Here is a 17,686-nt window from a genome sequence, read left to right as displayed (position 1 = left end):
TCGTATAAGGTTGGATTTAACTATGCTTCATATATGGGTAGACAAACTAAGTCAATGTGTACGTACAATATTTAGATAATGTTACACATATATCTTCGACGACTTTCACCTATCTGACTATTTTCACATCTATAAATAATAGATATCGTATTATTTTAAAATTTTCATTGATTTTCATTGTCTAAAATAGTTTACCAAAATACAAGGTTCCAAAATTACAACTTCGCAACTTACACGATGGTCAAGACTTTTAATATGTTTGTCTTATACAATTTTGGATGACAAATCTATTTGTTTATTCCTTCTTTTTATTATTTTAATTTAATTATGTTATAGTATTTTTAGATTTTAGTTATATTCTTTAGTTAAATTTGATTTTCTTATTAGAAATTCCTTGATATTTTGAAATAATTTTTTTCTATTATTTTGAGTTTCTTTTTTTTTTTCAGTTAAAGATATGTAAGATCTTTATTTATTTATTCCTTTTAAAATAAATATTTTAAATTTCTTATGCTGTAGTATTTTAGATTTTTTTTAAAAATTATATTTTATATCTATAAATTATCTGAGACTCCTATATCATTGTGTATAATTTTTTATTTTTGTAACTATCTTTTAATTTCTGAAATTTTATTGGGTTGGTCATAAACTCATTTCAATCGTGTAGATATTTTTTCCTCAGTTTTTCATCCAAAATATTTTTTCAATAAACAGTTTTAGAGGTTAAACAAACTGTCCCTACAAACTTTAGTGGTGAAAAAAAACTACGTCAAAATGAAAGTAAAGAGACAAAAATTAGTTTAATTTGTTCACATATACATTTTATAGATAGTGATAAAGAGTGTATTTTAACAATAAAATATTTTAGCGTATAAGAACACATTATTAGTGGTAAAACATAGAGTAAAACTATACGTAGATGTTAATAAGATGACACTTTGACGGGTTGATTGCATGTAAAAAAATTTGTGAATAAGTTGTTGATTGTTTTAGAAATTTGACAATAATAATATTCATAATGGATAATGTTTAAAAAACATTTTGGTGGTCGATAATTTAGCTTTAGGTTATTGTAAGAATTGTAATAATAATTTATCTATTAAAGTAAAAATAGATAAAACTTCTTTCTAATTAAAAATATTTATCTTTTTATTTCCGAAAAATATATTTCACTTACAAAATATTATTTATACATTTTTGAAAAAAAATAATTTTATTAAATAATTTTAAAACCCTCACATTGTGTGGGTCCTAATCTAGTTTTGTTATAAAAGATCAACTTTTTAAAAAAAGTATATATATGTATATATACTTTATACCTTTTTAGTCAGGAAATATATTCATTTTTGCTTTAATACACGAATTTATATTTATATATTATGAATTTCTTAAAATAATAATTATAATAATCTAAAACTCAATTATTAATAATCAAAACTTTCGCCAAATACTCATCATTATTATAATTTTCATATCGCAAAACATGATTTCACAATCTCGTCTAAACTATGATTTCACAATTTTTTCACAATTTTGTTTACACGCAAACATGCCATCAAATCTCATTTTTATTAACATCTGATTTTACTACTAAAGATGTATTTTTACAATCAAAGATAATTTATTGTTAAAATAAAATTTTTATCACTGCAATGTTCCGGCCGTCACCTCTTAAGTGAGCTCCATGTCCTCTCTAGGCCCATGAACTCACTTTTATCCGACAGCCGGTACACTATGTTCGGGAGGACATCATGTCTAAGACTTGTTTACCGACCTTACAAATCACCATGTAATATTTCTTCATTTCTCACTCGCATAATTGCGACAATCACTTTTCCAAATCATGAAACTTTCAAAGCTTAAACATGATTAACTGTGGAGTTCTCTCATAATGGTTGACCAGAAAGATAAATGCACTTTGGTCACACAGGTGGACAAATCAAAAATACACATGACATATCAATTTCACCAACACGTCTCGCTTACATGTACCAATTTCACCTGAAATATCAATTTATCTTTCTGGTCATTGAAAATGAGCATGATCAGGTATCAATTTCACCAACACGTCTTGCTTACAGGTAGCAGGACTCAATTCTTTTGCTCCTACACAAACAAAAACCTACCTTCCCCTGCAAGGAACCTAACTCTGCAGGGTCGAATCGAAGCGGCTTTAGAACATAAAGCAGAAATCACAACGGTGCTTGAGAAATGGCGACGACAACAACAACAAATGAATCAATTCAACCCTTCGATAGTGAGAGGTGTCATGGAGAAGCTACGAATTCCCAGCGATTTCACGAAGCCCTAAAAGCATCAAATTGGATGATTGCACAAAAGATCTGCAGTGTAAAACAAAATCTGTTAGTAAAGTTTATTTTTATTTTTATTTTATTTTCGCGTAAAAATACGTTTCATCCGTGAAATATTTGAATGAGAAAAAGAATTTCAACATGGTGGAAAATGTTTTGATGTATTTTTGTGTTTCTAAAATCAAATGCACATCTTTTATGTTTCACATTATTATCTACATCACTATGCCATTAAATAGATAAAGCAATCTTTTTTAGACTAACCGATTTAATTAAACTAATCTTAAGTGTAAAACTGCAATGAAAAAAATGTATAAAAAATGATAATTATCAAAAAGTGTAGTTTTGGTGAAAACTTATAGGGAAAAATGATTGTCTAGGGTTTTCAAAAAATTCAATAACATGGATATCATGTTAAGATTGGAAATTGTCATTGGAAATTTTTAATAGGTGACAAAGTTTTTGTTTTTCAAAAAATTTAGATTGGTGAAAAGATTTAAAATTGTTTGGAAATTTTATTTATTTTTAAAAATATAGTGATAATTATTTTTTAATATACTTGAATAGTTATCGGATTTTTTAAACCGAAGAATAATTTTGTCAAAAAGTTAAATAGGTGAATAAGTTTAAATTGTTTGTGATATGTAATTTACTTTTATGATTATTGTGATAATTCATTCAATTAAATTTTTTAAATATAGTTGAATAGTCATTAGACTTTTTCAAAATAGGAGACTAATTTTAGCATTTCAAAAAATTAAATAAATGGTTTATAATTCTTTTGTGAAATGGAATAATAGTTGATTAAATCTTTCATTTTTAAAAGTTAATAGAAAAAAACATTGTCTCATATATCTCAATGGCATATATATGTAAATAATAATAAAAATGTTCAAAAAAGCGTTAGGCGTTAACTAGGCGGTGATCCAACGTCTAGCGCCTAGAACGCCTAATCGGAATCTAGGCGGTTTTAGGCGTTTACACTATAAACTAATATATATATATATATGATATTATATACATAATTATACAAAATATGTATAAGAATAATAAAAATATTAAGTCAAAAACAAACTAATAGATAAAAACATTATTTCAATTCATTTTAAATAACATATTAAACATTTATAATTATATTTATAGAAATAAATCTTATTAATTTTAAATTTGTGCAATTAAAATTTTAAAAATACACTAAAATGATAATACTATAATTTTAGGCGGTCAAAGTAGTCATGTAGGCGGTGCTATAGCGCCTAGCGCCTAGACGGGGTGGAGGCGGACGCCTAAAACGTTTTTTTCGAATATTATTAAAAAGTAAAGGCATTTATTAAAAGGTACAATAGCTCTGTAATCGGGACACCATCGGGACACCATACATTATAGCATATTATCGTTGTTAATGTTTCTGCTACAGTTGAGTTTCAACAAAATTTCTATAGCTTTTTCGAACAGGCAATGTTTGGGCTCACGTGTGTAGTATATGTGTGTCTTGCCGGCGTCCTATATATGCATTAGACTCTGAACTGAGCAAGGGGTATTAAGAACAGAGTTTAACTCCAAGAAATCATTGAATCTTTAAAGTATTAGCAAGAAAATTAAAATAGCAAATGAAAGAATAAACAGAAACTTTTGCTATGAATCTACTATAACAGAAGAACAAGACAATTATATGAAACCAAAACATGGCAAACAGAAAAAACAAAGATGAGAAACAAAAAATTAATTAATCTTGTTCAAAGAACATTATAAAAGAGAAAACAAACAAGTAAATAATATGCAAGAATCAGACTGTATAGGCATTGTAAAATGGACTAATTAAAGTTGCACTAAACTAGGAATATAAGAGCACACAAGTGGATAACAATCTTTGACTTGAGATACTCCGAGATCGGCTTCTTTCAAGGATCCATCCACTCCAACGATGTAAGCTACATTGCGATTGCGAGTAGGGTTCATGAAACCTTCTTTGTCTTTAACGAAAATAACGGCGACTTTATTCTCCTCGTCGACGAAGAAACTCGCAGCTCTAACTTGAAACTGAAAGTGATAGCGAGTGAGTTGTCTCAATTTCACTGATAAGAACACCTTGCTGTTCCACAACACCCAGTTGGGCTGAATTTTCGTTGTTACCCAGATCTCTATCTGAAATCTATTCGGGCACTGAAACAAAACCGCAAGCTGTTCGTCTCTGACACTTGACAGACTGGCAGTATCTAAAGTTCCAAACTCAAAAGGCAGAGGCAAATGCGACCTAAAGCTCTCTCTCGTGAAATCAAAACAAACTAAGTCACGTCACTTAGTTCCATCAAGCCAGTATGTGTTTCCCTTGACAGAGACGCCACGAGTATTCTGAGCGTATATCTTCCATTCTGGAGTTACGTCAAGAACCTTCCATGAATCAGAGTTAATATCGTAGATTTTGAACTCAACATAAGTGGGAAAAAAATCAAGAAATCTCAAGATTTTGTAGCTACGGCATGATTTGCTGCTCTTCTCGTATCCGACTGCATACGTATACGAGTACAATTTGTGGGAATTATGTGTAGGGACGATCCAACGGGGTTGCATCCAATACGGGTTCCAAACCATAAGCTTAGTATGGTCATTAGTGATGCATAGCAATAAACCGTCGCAGTGAAAGATTTGAGATATATTGACTTCATCGTCTAAGCTAACAAGTTCACCTTCACGCTTTATACATGACTCTGTTATGAGCCGACTTTGATCTAGTGATTGGAGCCGTGATTGAAACTAGAACAAGAGAATAAAGCTAAACCTTCCCTTTAACCCAAGTCTCTTTCTAGAGAATTAGGTTAATTGTTGGAGGCTGAATTCTTATTGATCATAAGGGGTCTTTATATAAGACTCACGTACAAGCCGACTTACGTAATTAGAAAAGGAAAAGCACCAAAACCTTAATCTAATGTTAAAAGGAAAAGACTCCCAAACCCGATATTAAAACCAAAACCATTAAACCAACAAATCATCTAAACCATAACACATATCATTACTCCCCTCCTCCACTAGGAGCTTGTCCTCAAGCTCCAGCTTTAGGTTTCACTCCAGCACGTTCCACATATTCAACCAACTCCTCTTCTAATGGTTTATCTTCCTGATCCTCCCCATCCCTCACCAGCTGAATGTGAAACATAACCCGTTGACATGTATGTCCTGGTGTAAAAGGCTCGTCACAGTTGAAACAAAGTCCCTTTGCCTTTCTTTCCGCCAATTCAGAAATCGTTAGTTTCTTCCAAACCTGCTTATGCGGGGTTGTTTTGGTTTGAGGATACTCTTTTTCTTCCCCAACTTGAGCTACTTGGTTTCCTGTAGACCATGGCTTAGGACAAGAGGTTGGGTACCGTTGTGATGGAGCTGAATGTCCTCCAAACGTGTGCACCCGTCCATCTCCAACTATCTTATACTCATTATCCCTCGCATATTCCATGGCTTCAAAAATTGTCTCAGGCCTCAAATATTCCACTTCCTTGCGTAAATTATCAGTCAACCCTGCGCAGAACTGCCACAGTTGTTGATCTCTGGTTAATCGTGTCTGTCTCCCCAAGCATTCATCGAATTGATTGCAGTATTCATCGACCGTCCCCGTATGCCAGAGGTTACATAACTCGCCCACCGGATTAACAGCATCCGCTTTTCCAAACCTGCTCTTGCATATTTTTTTAAACTCGATCCATCTTAGCTTGTGAGTTACCAGCCTTCTTAAATTATTGTTCCAATGGTAGGCTTGTCCGGTGAGTACAAAAGTGGCCTGCCTAACCCGAGCATCATCATGGTAGATTCGCTGGTCCTCAAAATAGTCTTCACACTTCTGTAACCAATTCAATTGCGTTTGTAGTCCCGTCATAGGGTGGAAACTCTATCCGTGCAGGCGGTAATGAGAAACCTACATTTCTCCCACCTTTGAAGTCTTCCTCTCTGCCTCCCATCTCTCCTCGCCCCTGGAAGTCTCCTGCAAAGTAGTCGGAGTAGGCTTCATCACCAATTGGCCTCACAGGCCAGTCACCTCCACCATCCGCTCGCCTATGTCCTCTCTCATTACCTACAGAGCGCCCTGCCCAAGGACCACCGGTACAAGCACTCTTCTGTCCTCCTCGGATCACCCCTTCGTGTCCAAGGTACGTCCCTTTTTGTGGTGCTGTTTTGTCCATGGATGCGGAACCCTTCCCACCAAGCGTTTGATTTACGTGAGTCGCAGGGGATGTTGGCTCCAAACCCACGGTTTTGTTCGTCTTGCCAACTTCAAATCCTCCTGTAACTTCTGTTGTCTCTCCTTGGTTTTCTCCCACCACCGCTTTTGTCAAGTCCCTTCTGTTCCCTTGACCAGCTCTGGTTGCTTCCATCACGGTTAAGACTGTTTCTAGGGTAGCTTGTTGTGATGTCGTGGCTTGTTGTAGCTCACTAATCGCTGAGGACAAAGGAGCCAGCTGTTCATTGAACTCTTTCCTAAGCTCAGACATCTCTTTCATGAATTCCCTTTTTTGATCATCCATGAGCTGTGACATCTTTGTGAGAATTGCCGTGAATCCATCAAAGTCTCCCATCGGTTCGAACTGCACTGATACCAAGTTGTTATGAGCCGACTTTGATCTAGTGATTGGAGCCGTGATTGAAACTAGAACAAGAGAATAAAGCTAAACCTTCCCTTTAACCCAAGTCTCTTTCTAGAGAATTAGGTTAATTGTTGGAGGCTGAATTCTTATTGATCATAAAGGGTCTTTATATAAGACCCACGTACAAGCCGACGACTTACGTAATTAGAAAAGGAAAAGACTCCCGAACCTGATACTAAAACCAAAACCATTAAACCAAATCATCAAAACCATAACACATATCAGACTCATTGACTCAACGTCATTGTGAAGATTGACGCGCATCAGATAAACCCTAAAATCCATCATTATGATCATCATAAGCTCTCTTTCCTTCGCTGCTAGTTTTGCTTGATCGCCAAGGTGCTTCTTTGCAAAGCTCTCACCTTCGGATAAAGTGTTCCACTTTTTGCAAGTATATCGGACTTTTCTTAGAGATGTTAACGGAACCTTTGAGAGCACCTCCTCCGCCAAATCCTTTGGAAGATCAGACATCTTCGTCATTGTCTGAAGTCTCAACGAGGAACGTTGAGTTGTAGTAAATAAGTTAGGTTAAACCTTCAAAAGCACTTTCTAGGTTTCTTCCGCCTGTGGTTTTCGATTAATTGGACACATTGGCCAAAAGAATTCGATTACGAAAAGAAAAAGAAAAAAAAAAAGCTTAATCGAGTTGGTTCATGTCCACAAAATTGGACTTAAATGCCCAAAGACCAACTGAACATGTGACAAGACACGTAATCATCAATCAAATATAGAAAATAATTTTAAAGAGAATTGTAGGTTTTGATTCTTTCCATAAACTTAGAAAAGAGAAAAAAAATAATTCAGATTGTTGCTAACATTAAGTTTACTGCAGCCTGGTTTTTAATTGTTTAAAAAGAGCTTGAAACGTTGTTGATAATGTGCTATATATTGTGAAGCCAGTTGTTGCGTTTGCTCCAAAAGAGGAACACAATGATTTGGACAGCAAGACGTACGTTTGAGCACGATGTTCACTAGATGGATGCAGATATACTGACATGATTCGAGCAATAAGAGCATCCTAGTTGTGGATGGTGAAGAGGTTCCGGCAGAGTTTTGATTGGATGTCTCTCTTCCCATTTTTTTTTTTTTTTATGCGAACTGCATATACAAGTCATGCCTTGAAAGTTTCACTTCTTCGATTAATTTTAAGAAATTTTGTGATTTTTGATTGTTTCTAGAATTTAACTTTACTAGTTCTTTTTTTTTTTCTTTCATATGCATGGTTTTGTTTCAAATATTTTTCTTTCTTCATTGCATGGTTTCAATTTGATTAATAATCTCGTTCAAAGAACATGACAAAAGAGAAAATAAACTAGCAAATACGCAAGAGATAGACTATATAGGTATTTGTAAAAATGGACTAATCAAGTTGCACTGAACTTGGAACATAAGAGCACACGAGAAGGTAACAATGTTTGTCCGCAGATTCTCCGAGATCCGCTTCTTTCAAGGATCCGTCCGCTCCAATTATGTAAGCTACGTTGTGAGTTGGGTTTATGCGAGATTCTTTGCTTTTATCAAAAAACACAGCGACTTTCTTCTCCTCGTCAATGAAAAAACTTACATATGTAAGCAAAAACTGAAAGCCAGAGTTTATGAGTGGTCTCATATTCACTGCTAAGAACACTTTGCTGTTCCAAGACACGACATCAGGCTCAATTTTATTCGTTATCCATATCTCCAACATTTTTGTGTCCCAGTGCTGAAATAAAACCCCAAGCTGCTCCTCTCTGACACTACATATATAGACTCACAGTAGCTTTCCAATACCACTCGAACGGTACACGCAAACGCGGTCCAAATCTCTCGCTTGTGAAATCAAAAGAGATTAAGAAAGCATCATCTTGTGGAAGCTTCTTTCTTGCAAACCAATACGTGTTTCCCTTGAGAGAGATGCCATGGTCATAATAATATATAGTCCAGTCTGGAGTAACGTCGAGAACCCTCCATGAATCAGAGTTGAAGTCGTAGATTTTGTAGGATTTGATGCTCTTGTCGTATCCGAGAGCATACGAATACAAGTCAAATCCTCTGAACTTGTGTGCGTACTTGTTCCACGGCGGGGTTTGCTCCCAATACGGGTTCCAAACCTTAATCCATCGGGTTTGCCCCAAATACGGGTTCCAAACCATGAGCTTATTGTAGTCCTTAGTGATGCATAGCAATAGACCGTCACAGTGAATGACTTGAGCTACATCCACTTCATCTGAATCGTCTAGACCAATAAGTTTACCTTCACGCCGAATACATGATTCAACGTCGTTGTGAAGATTTACGCTCATCAAATAATAAACCCTTAAATCCATCATCATGATGACCATAAACTCTCTTTCCTTTGTTGCTTGTCGACCAAGGTGTTTCTTTTTAAAGAAGTAATCTTTGGATAAAGTGTTCCACTTTTTGCAAGTTGATCGGACTCTTCTAAGAGATGTAATCGGTACCCTAGAGAGCACCTCCTCCGCTAAATCCCTTGGAAGATTGGACATCTTCTTCATCGTTTCAAGTCTCAACCAGGATCAACGTAACGTAGTATAGAAGTTAGGTTATATACTCTCTCAACTCCTTTTGCTTATGTGATTCTCGAATTTTGGAAGAAAAACAAATTTTTTTATTTTTATTTATTTATGTTTTGGAAAAACGAGTTGTTTAGTTTGAAATTTCGTTTTTTTTTTTTTTGGGTCATATGTTGCCAACACAAAAAAAAAAAAAAAGTTTAAATATTAATGGGCCTAAGCCCAATAAAGAAGCCTATAATGATATTAACATCTTTTTCGAGTGTTGTTGTTTGACTCGGGAAAAAAATAAAAAAATGAAGAAAGGATTAAAGAGAAGAAGAAGACGTTTAGGAAGAAGAGGTTAAGCGCTGTGTCAACCTCTTTCCTCTTAACCAATCAAATTCGCCCTTCTCCTTTCCACGGCTGGTTCTCTCTCTCTCTTTATCGCGGCGACGGCGACGGCGACGGAAAATACGGCGACTGGTACATCATGTTGAAGCTTTGGAGATGGTACCAGCGATGCCTGACGGTTCATCCAGTGAAAACTCAGGTCATCAGTTCTGGGTTTCTTTGGGGATTCGGCGATGTCACCGCTCAATACATCACTCACTCCACTGCCAAAACTCGTCTTCTTCGTCTCACCGTTAGTCATTTCTTCCGATCTCCCTCTCCCTCTCTCTCTCTCTCTCTGACCTTCGATTTTTGTTTTCTTCAAATTGGGGATTCTCTTCCGATTCTTGATACTGTTGCGTGTTTCTTCTGGTGTTGATTTTACTGAAATTAGTTTAGGTTCATCTTCTGAGATTTTACTGCAATCAGTGTATTTGGGACATTTCACTGAATCGGTTAGTGTTTGAATTAAATGTATTGATTGAAGCAGCTCGTCCTTAGACCTTGATGCTATTTTTGGAGCTTTCTTGCTGTTACATATATCAAAGATTAGGTCATTCGTATAACAGCACTTTGATTCATTTGCTGGTTGACGATTAGAAACTTGCATTTACTTGTTTTCTGAGATCCCATGATGGTGTACTGTCGACCTAATGGCTTTGTCCAACAATCAGAGACGTTTTAGTGCTTAGGCCAGAACGTTGTTGGCACTACAGCTTCAGTTTTCTTTTTTGAAAGCTTAAACAAACAGCTCAGAAGAGGGATTCTATCTATGGTGATAGGTATACTTAAAAGATAATCGTGGAGCCAATGTGATTTTGTACATTATATTATCACTCACTATTTTGGTCCATTGGTACAGATGTTCATGCTGTAATGTATTTATTTCTTGATTAGCAACTGTAGCCTATTGCATAACTTCTATGGAATCATGAGATGTTTTATAGTTGTGACACCTTATGCTGCGAAACAACCTTTAGAATTCAAGAAACCACTAACTAAGCTCAGAGTCATTTGGTGCTTTGAGATGTTTTCTGGCTTATACCTTGATATTCGTTTTCCTTTAGAGGTGCATGGTATGTAGAAATCGGTTTTCCCATTTTAACAGATGATATCTATTTAAGTTTTGCCAATATATATTGCTTAGTTTTGGCTATATCTCGAGACTCTATTGACCTACCTCTGCTCCAGCACTAAAACAGTGTTCAATATTAACAGGACACAAATAAAGATGGTGACGCACATGCAGAATTCAAGGTCAACTGGAAGCGAGTAGCTATCACGAGCATGTTTGGGTTTGGTTTCGTCGGACCTGTTGGCCACTTCTGGTTTGTCTCCTTCTGATCTCAGATCATTTAGTTATAGCTTTTGTATATCCTATGCTGCGTCTCACCTAATCCAACGACACCGAATCAGATACTGAGAAAGAGTGGTTTGTAGATAGATTGATAAACCTGATATTGTTCTATTTTTGGTTGCACAGGTACGAAGGCCTGGATAAATTCATAAAACTGAAGCTTCGATATGTGCCAAAGTCAACACGTTTTGTAGCTGCCAAAGTTGCAATGGATGGTCTTATCTTTGGGCCTATAGATCTACTGGTGTTCTTCACATACATGGGATACGCCACAGGCAAGAACACAGCTGAAGTGAAAGAAGGACTCAAGAGGGATTTTCTTCCAGCTCTAGCTCTTGAAGGCGGAGCATGGCCGCTTCTTCAGATTGCAAACTTCAGATATGTTCCCGTGCAATACCAGTTGCTTTACGTCAATATCTTTTGCCTAGTAGACAGTGCTTTCCTCTCATGGGTCGAGCAACAGAAGGATGCAGCTTGGAAACAATGGTTTACTTCATTTCAACCACTGAAAGAACGAGGTGGCCACGGCGGAGTATGATCGTTTTCCCAAGTCATAAACTCTGAATGAAAACAAAAACGAGTGTAATTGGCGATTTTCAATAACGAAAGTTGCCTAGGATACAGATTCTTGATCAAATATTATTTCTTTTCACAAGAAATTTGGTACAAGTGAATAAATGTCTGTTAGAATTGAATGAATGCAACAGGATATGGCTAAAGAAATGAGCTATGACCGCCTCCGAGTGGTACTCTTGGAAGAAACACTGCAGATGCTTCAAGGCATGAACAATAACTGAGACCAATAGCCTGAAAAGCACACAGAAAATAATCAGTCTATGGTCCTTGGAGTTGTTAATTCTGACCCAAAAAAATGGTTTAAAAATGGAAATTTCACATACAGGAACGCCAAGGAGTGATCCACAGTGATTGACCAAGACAGGTAGGCTTCTCCTTGCTGCGGCTGGGATAAACTTTAAGGACCTGAGAGCTTTTTGTGAGGATGACGTAGAATGATTTGTGTTCAAGCATCTTGAAAGCTCTGCTAGATATAGCCAGTCGGATTCAACCATGTGCCGAACCTCCACTGATATAGCTGTTCTCACTGGACAATTTCCGCAGACCGCTTCATCACATTGGTGGTCACTCAAGTTCCATCTGATGAGAAACCGATTCATGAAGTAGAGATTTTGCCCTGGACGAAGATGTACTTTATCAGAGGAAGATGCAATGTTGGTTCCATGGTCTGGTTCATCCACTGATTTCTCTTCTGTTTTAGTTATGAACCTACTGGTTTCATCCCTCTGCAGTAGACCGATGGTTGTATAGGTTGATTCACTGATAAGACTGAGCTCTCTGGCTTTACTCAATACGGATTCAGATGCAACATCCAAAAGCTGAACTTCAAACAATCTGCTTGGGGCCGCATGGTCTGAAATAGATTTTGCTTCTGATATAATTTTTCCAAGGTCATCAGATGTCGGATTTTTCTGAGTTTCATTGAAGCAAACGTTCAAGAGTTCTGTCTTCGACGGTAAAGGACAGTCAGCAGAACAGGAGACTATAATTTTTGTACCCTTCGACCCTGGAGCCGGACTAAGGTGGCAACCAGCAGCTGTTAGAGATGTCTGAGTACCCCAAATGAAGCAAATGTCACTTAAAATAGTACAGAATAAAATCTAGAGGAGCAGAACAACATGAAAAATGCTTACCCTGCATGGACTTGAGCGGAGGTAGTTCAAAAGCAACTTTGAAGTGTTTCCTCTGATTGGTCTTTGCCGTTGAGAGATAAACTGGGGTTTCAAGAGCAAAGAAGAGTCAAGAAAATACCCAAAAGGATATGATAAATTTTCCAAAGAATAAAAACTGAAGATGTAACCACCTGCAGGACCGCAGCTAGATACTTTGACAGGCAAAACTCTTTAACTCCAGAAGGATTTAGTCTCTCTAGATCAAGAATAGCATACCCTTTCTGCCAATTACCAATATCAAAACAGATATGACTTTTTCACTTTTACCAATTCAGAAACCGTTTATACATATGATATGAGCTTATACATATGATACCCTCTCTCTTACATCTGTCACTGTTACAGTCTGATTGATTAAGTCTGTACAAATTTTATCGACAAATGAACGTGTTCNGGAAGATGCAATGTTGGTTCCATGGTCTGGTTCATCCACTGATTTCTCTTCTGTTTTAGTTATGAACCTACTGGTTTCATCCCTCTGCAGTAGACCGATGGTTGTATAGGTTGATTCACTGATAAGACTAAGCTCTCTGGCTTTACTCAATACGGATTCAGATGCAACATCCAAAAGCTGAACTTCAAACAATCTGCTTGGGGCCGCATGGTCTGAAATAGATTTTGCTTCTGATATAATTTTTCCAAGGTCATCAGATGTCGGATTTTTCTGAGTTTCATTGAAGCAAACGTTCAAGAGTTCTGTCTTCGACGGTAAAGGACAGTCAGCAGAACAGGAGACTATAATTTTTGTACCCTTCGACCCTGGAGCCGGACTAAGGTGGCAACCAGCAGCTGTTAGAGATGTCTGAGTACCCCAAATGAAGCAAATGTCACTTAAAATAGTACAGAATAAAATCTAGAGGAGCAGAACAACATGAAAAATGCTTACCCTGCATGGACTTGAGCGGAGGTAGTTCAAAAGCAACTTTGAAGTGTTTCCTCTGATTGGTCTTTGCCGTTGAGAGATAAACTGGGGTTTCAAGAGCAAAGAAGAGTCAAGAAAATACCCAAAAGGATATGATAAATTTTCCAAAGAATAAAAACTGAAGATGTAACCACCTGCAGGACCGCAGCTAGATACTTTGACAGGCAAAACTCTTTAACTCCAGAAGGATTTAGTCTCTCTAGATCAAGAATAGCATACCCTTTCTGCCAATTACCAATATCAAAACAGATATGACTTTTTCACTTTTACCAATTCAGAAACCGTTTATACATATGATATGAGCTTATACATATGATACCCTCTCTCTTACATCTGTCACTGTTACAGTCTGATTGATTAAGTCTGTACAAATTTTATCGACAAATGAACGTGTTCTCCTGCATTCAGAAATGACTGCTTGCAGCTCTGATTTGAAGTTACCTGAAAAGAAAAAACAATAACTTATATTAGTCTCACACATCACCATCAAGCTTTAGAGAACAAGTCCGGTTTGATGTTTTGATAGACTTGCCTGATGGTAATTTTCCTATAGATGTTCGAATCCTATTCCGAACAAACAACTGACTACGGTTAGTAGGATCCTCAACCCAATCTTGTCTATCCCATTGACATATCTGCTAGTAAATAACATAAGAGTTTAATGACAACAACCATAAAACTAAACAACTTTGACTTTCTAGTTTCAAGAGAACCTTGTACATGTCTTCTTTCCACAAATCCAGCAGCGGACGCACTAAGAGAATAGATCGGTTCTTCATACGTTTTGCATCTAACTGCAGATTTTGGGAGAAAATTTCAGAAGCAAACGCTGTCCCCGCAAGCCCAAGTACACCGCTACTACGAGATAACCTGAGAATGAATAACTCAGCCTGCATCCAACTTCAGACAACATTTCATGAACATCTCAATATGACACCTTTCCTTGTCTAAAGTCTCAAAGAGCCATTTACCTGGTCATCTGCATGATGAGCTATAAGCAAGACCTCAATCTGTTGTCGAAAGCAAACATTCGAAATCATTTGATACCTACAAAGAGGGAAATCAAATAAACACCAAGTTTCTTTACAAGTGATGATTCAAATCAATGGAAATAAAAGGAAACATTGTAAAACCTCATTTCACGAGCTGCTTCTTGCAAGTGACCAAGCTTTGGTCTACCATCAACCCAATCACAACTTGCAATCTCACATCTGATTCCTATAAATTCTCCCCCAAGTTACTAAAACCAACTCAAAAAGGTTACATCTAATATTCATACTTACCCATTTCAGAAACTCTGTAACAGACAAGTTCAGCCTCATCTTTGCTCTCTTGTCTTAATCCATGATCCACAACTACAGCAACAAGTCCATCAATGAAACCATCTGACTTATTAACACAACCTAATCCTTCAGTTTTCCATTTAGCAGCTAGAACACAAAGCGCCATACTATCAGGACCACCTGAAACTCCCAAAGCTGAAACCACACAAAATTGTCAAAACATTAACCAATTGAATTGAAGGAACTATGAAAAAGATCAATAATTTACCAATTCGGTGGTGAGGTTTAAGTCCTGCCATGGCCATTCTTCTATTGAAAAGCTCCTTATACCTCGTTTCATCCACCGTCTCGGGAACACAGGCGTGTTTACAGAACAGTCGTGAGAATTTTGGGTGGCGGGATTGAAACGGATACGAATAAGTGAAAAGGGTTTTAGTAGAAAACGATAATGAAACCCTAGCAATAGAGTTCGAGAGTAAAGTCGAAGGCTTTCTTCCATTGGAGCATAGAGCTAGACCTCGCGCCATGTTACGAACGAGCCAACTCACCGAGTTGTGTCACTCCCGAGTTGTGTTTTATTCACTTTCAAAATTTGGCTTTTTTATTTTGCTAAAATAATCTCTAATGTCTTTTTATTTTATTTTTGGCCCTATTAAATTTGTAATCTTGTGATTTAGTTAGACTTTAATCATATTTGTAGCGGGAAAATAGCCATTTCATACCCGTACATTCCAAGAAAGTGTGAATTATTTTCTTTACAAACAACGAGTGCTAATTTAGACATGTATCCTAATACATTTCAATTTTCATACTTGTACTCACAAAATTGAGCCAATTGCTAAGTCCACGTTAACGGATTTAAGTCAACCGATAGAGATGGTGACTCAGAATCCACATGTGTATTGACTTGGCATCGAAATTGCAAAACGGCGTCGTTTTGGTACGTTTTCTTTACAAAAAAAATGTTGAAAATCCTCACACTCCCATGGGTCGAACCCTCGAACTCACATTGGCTTAGCGTAGGACTTAACTAGTTCATCCCACAACAATACTCGATATTATGATACAAGTTTATGCTTATAAACCTAAAAAAAAATTTATTCCCAATTAAATGAAACGCCGTCGTTTTGAATTGAGGGAAAATTTGAAATCCTAGGGTTCTTCTCTCAAATCCCGATTTGTGTTTCTTCTTTCTTCTTCTCTCAAAACTCCTTATGTTTTTCAAATGGAAACTTATACCACAACATCTGCCCATAAATTCCTTCCCCTCTAAACTCACTCGACAAGTTAACAAAGAACTCTTCCGGATTACATGTTATAGTTATCGGTTCTGAACCTTCCAGATAAGCGATGTCACCTTTATGATCTTTTACCCAATATCCACCACTGTAGACATTGAATTTCACTTTGGTATCACTAGGACATCATGAAATCTAAGATCAAAACCTTAAAATAAACCTCAATTGAAATCAGACATTGAAATATACTTTGATTTACCTTATCTCTTCGTATCGTCCCACTCTTTCCTCTCTCCACTCGAATTGATCACCTTCATCGTCCATCTTCGTCGGTTATCTCGTCGCCGATTTGAGAGAAGAAGAAGGAAGAAACACAAATCGGGATTTGAGAGAAGAACCCTAGGATTTCAATTTTTCCATCAATTCAAAACGACGCCGTTTTGTGTTTCATTTAATTGGGAATAAGAATTTTTTGAGGTTTATAAGGATAAAATTGTAGGTTAATATTGAGTATTGTTGTGGGATCAACTGGTTACGTCCTACCTTTAATTTGTCTGCGATCGCGGGTTCGACCCATGGGATTGTGGATTTCCCATATTTTTTTCGATTTCGATGCCACGATAGATAGGTTTATAAGCATAAACTTGTTTCATAATATCAAGTATTGTTGTGGGATGAACTGGTTAAGTCCTACGCTAAGCCAATGTGAGTTCGAGGGTTCGACCCATGAGAGTGTGAGGATTTTCAACATTTTCTTTGTAAAGAAAACGTACCAAAACGACGCCGTTTTGCAATTTCGATGCCAAGTCAATACACACGTGGATTCAGAGTCAGCATCTTTAACGGTTGACTTAAATCCGTTCACGTGGACTTAGCAATTAGCTCAATTTTGCGAGTACATGTATGAAAATTAAGATGTATTGGGATACATGTATAAATTAGCACTCGTTGTTTGTAAAAAAAATAATTCGCACTTTCTGGGGGGTGTACGGGTTTGAAATTGCCATTTTCCCTATTTTTAGCAGTACATGATTGAAATGGTTGTACTTGTATAATTAGAAGAATAAGAAATCAAATCACATATTCAACATTTCAACTCAAAACCAAGATACGAAAAAAAAAAAAATGAATGAAAGAATAATATAAAAATCAAGAATCAAGATCTCACAAACATCTAAAGAAGAAACCAAAGAAAAAAAAAGATGTATCATATCATCGTAGTGTAGATCAATTAGAGAAGAGTAGTAAGGCAATTTCCTCAAATCTTTACAGTTAATAGTAAAAAAAGAATCCAAAAAAAAAAAAAA

General features: G+C 36.5%; 2 protein-coding genes and 2 pseudogenes across 2 annotated transcripts; 1 reads left to right on the top strand and 3 right to left on the bottom strand.

The window, feature by feature from the left end:
- Positions 4,131–7,417, bottom strand: LOC109132231 (annotated as a pseudogene).
- LOC104707630 lies at positions 8,307–9,441 on the bottom strand (annotated as a pseudogene).
- LOC109124573 (PXMP2/4 family protein 2-like) lies at positions 9,746–11,883 on the top strand. The gene is made up of 3 exons (XM_010515301.2): positions 9,746–10,084; positions 11,050–11,159; positions 11,315–11,883. The coding sequence occupies exons 1-3, from the start codon at positions 9,932–9,934 to the stop codon at positions 11,724–11,726; spliced, it is 675 nt and encodes a 224-aa protein (XP_010513603.1). The 5' UTR covers positions 9,746–9,931; the 3' UTR covers positions 11,727–11,883.
- On the bottom strand, positions 11,879–15,717 carry LOC104789636. The gene is made up of 11 exons (XM_010515306.2): positions 15,410–15,717; positions 15,142–15,336; positions 14,992–15,076; positions 14,830–14,905; positions 14,572–14,748; positions 14,391–14,493; positions 14,190–14,299; positions 13,993–14,082; positions 13,823–13,903; positions 12,088–12,813; positions 11,879–11,995 (listed from the first exon to the last, which is right to left on the bottom strand). Exons 1-11 carry the CDS (start codon positions 15,666–15,668, stop codon positions 11,903–11,905), a joined length of 1,995 nt encoding a protein of 664 aa, XP_010513608.1. The 5' UTR covers positions 15,669–15,717; the 3' UTR covers positions 11,879–11,902.

This window comes from Camelina sativa, chromosome 1 (genome assembly GCF_000633955.1).
Source record: "Camelina sativa cultivar DH55 chromosome 1, Cs, whole genome shotgun sequence".
Classification (NCBI taxonomy): Eukaryota; Viridiplantae; Streptophyta; class Magnoliopsida; order Brassicales; family Brassicaceae; genus Camelina; species Camelina sativa.
This window is presented reverse-complemented; position numbering and strand designations above follow the sequence as displayed.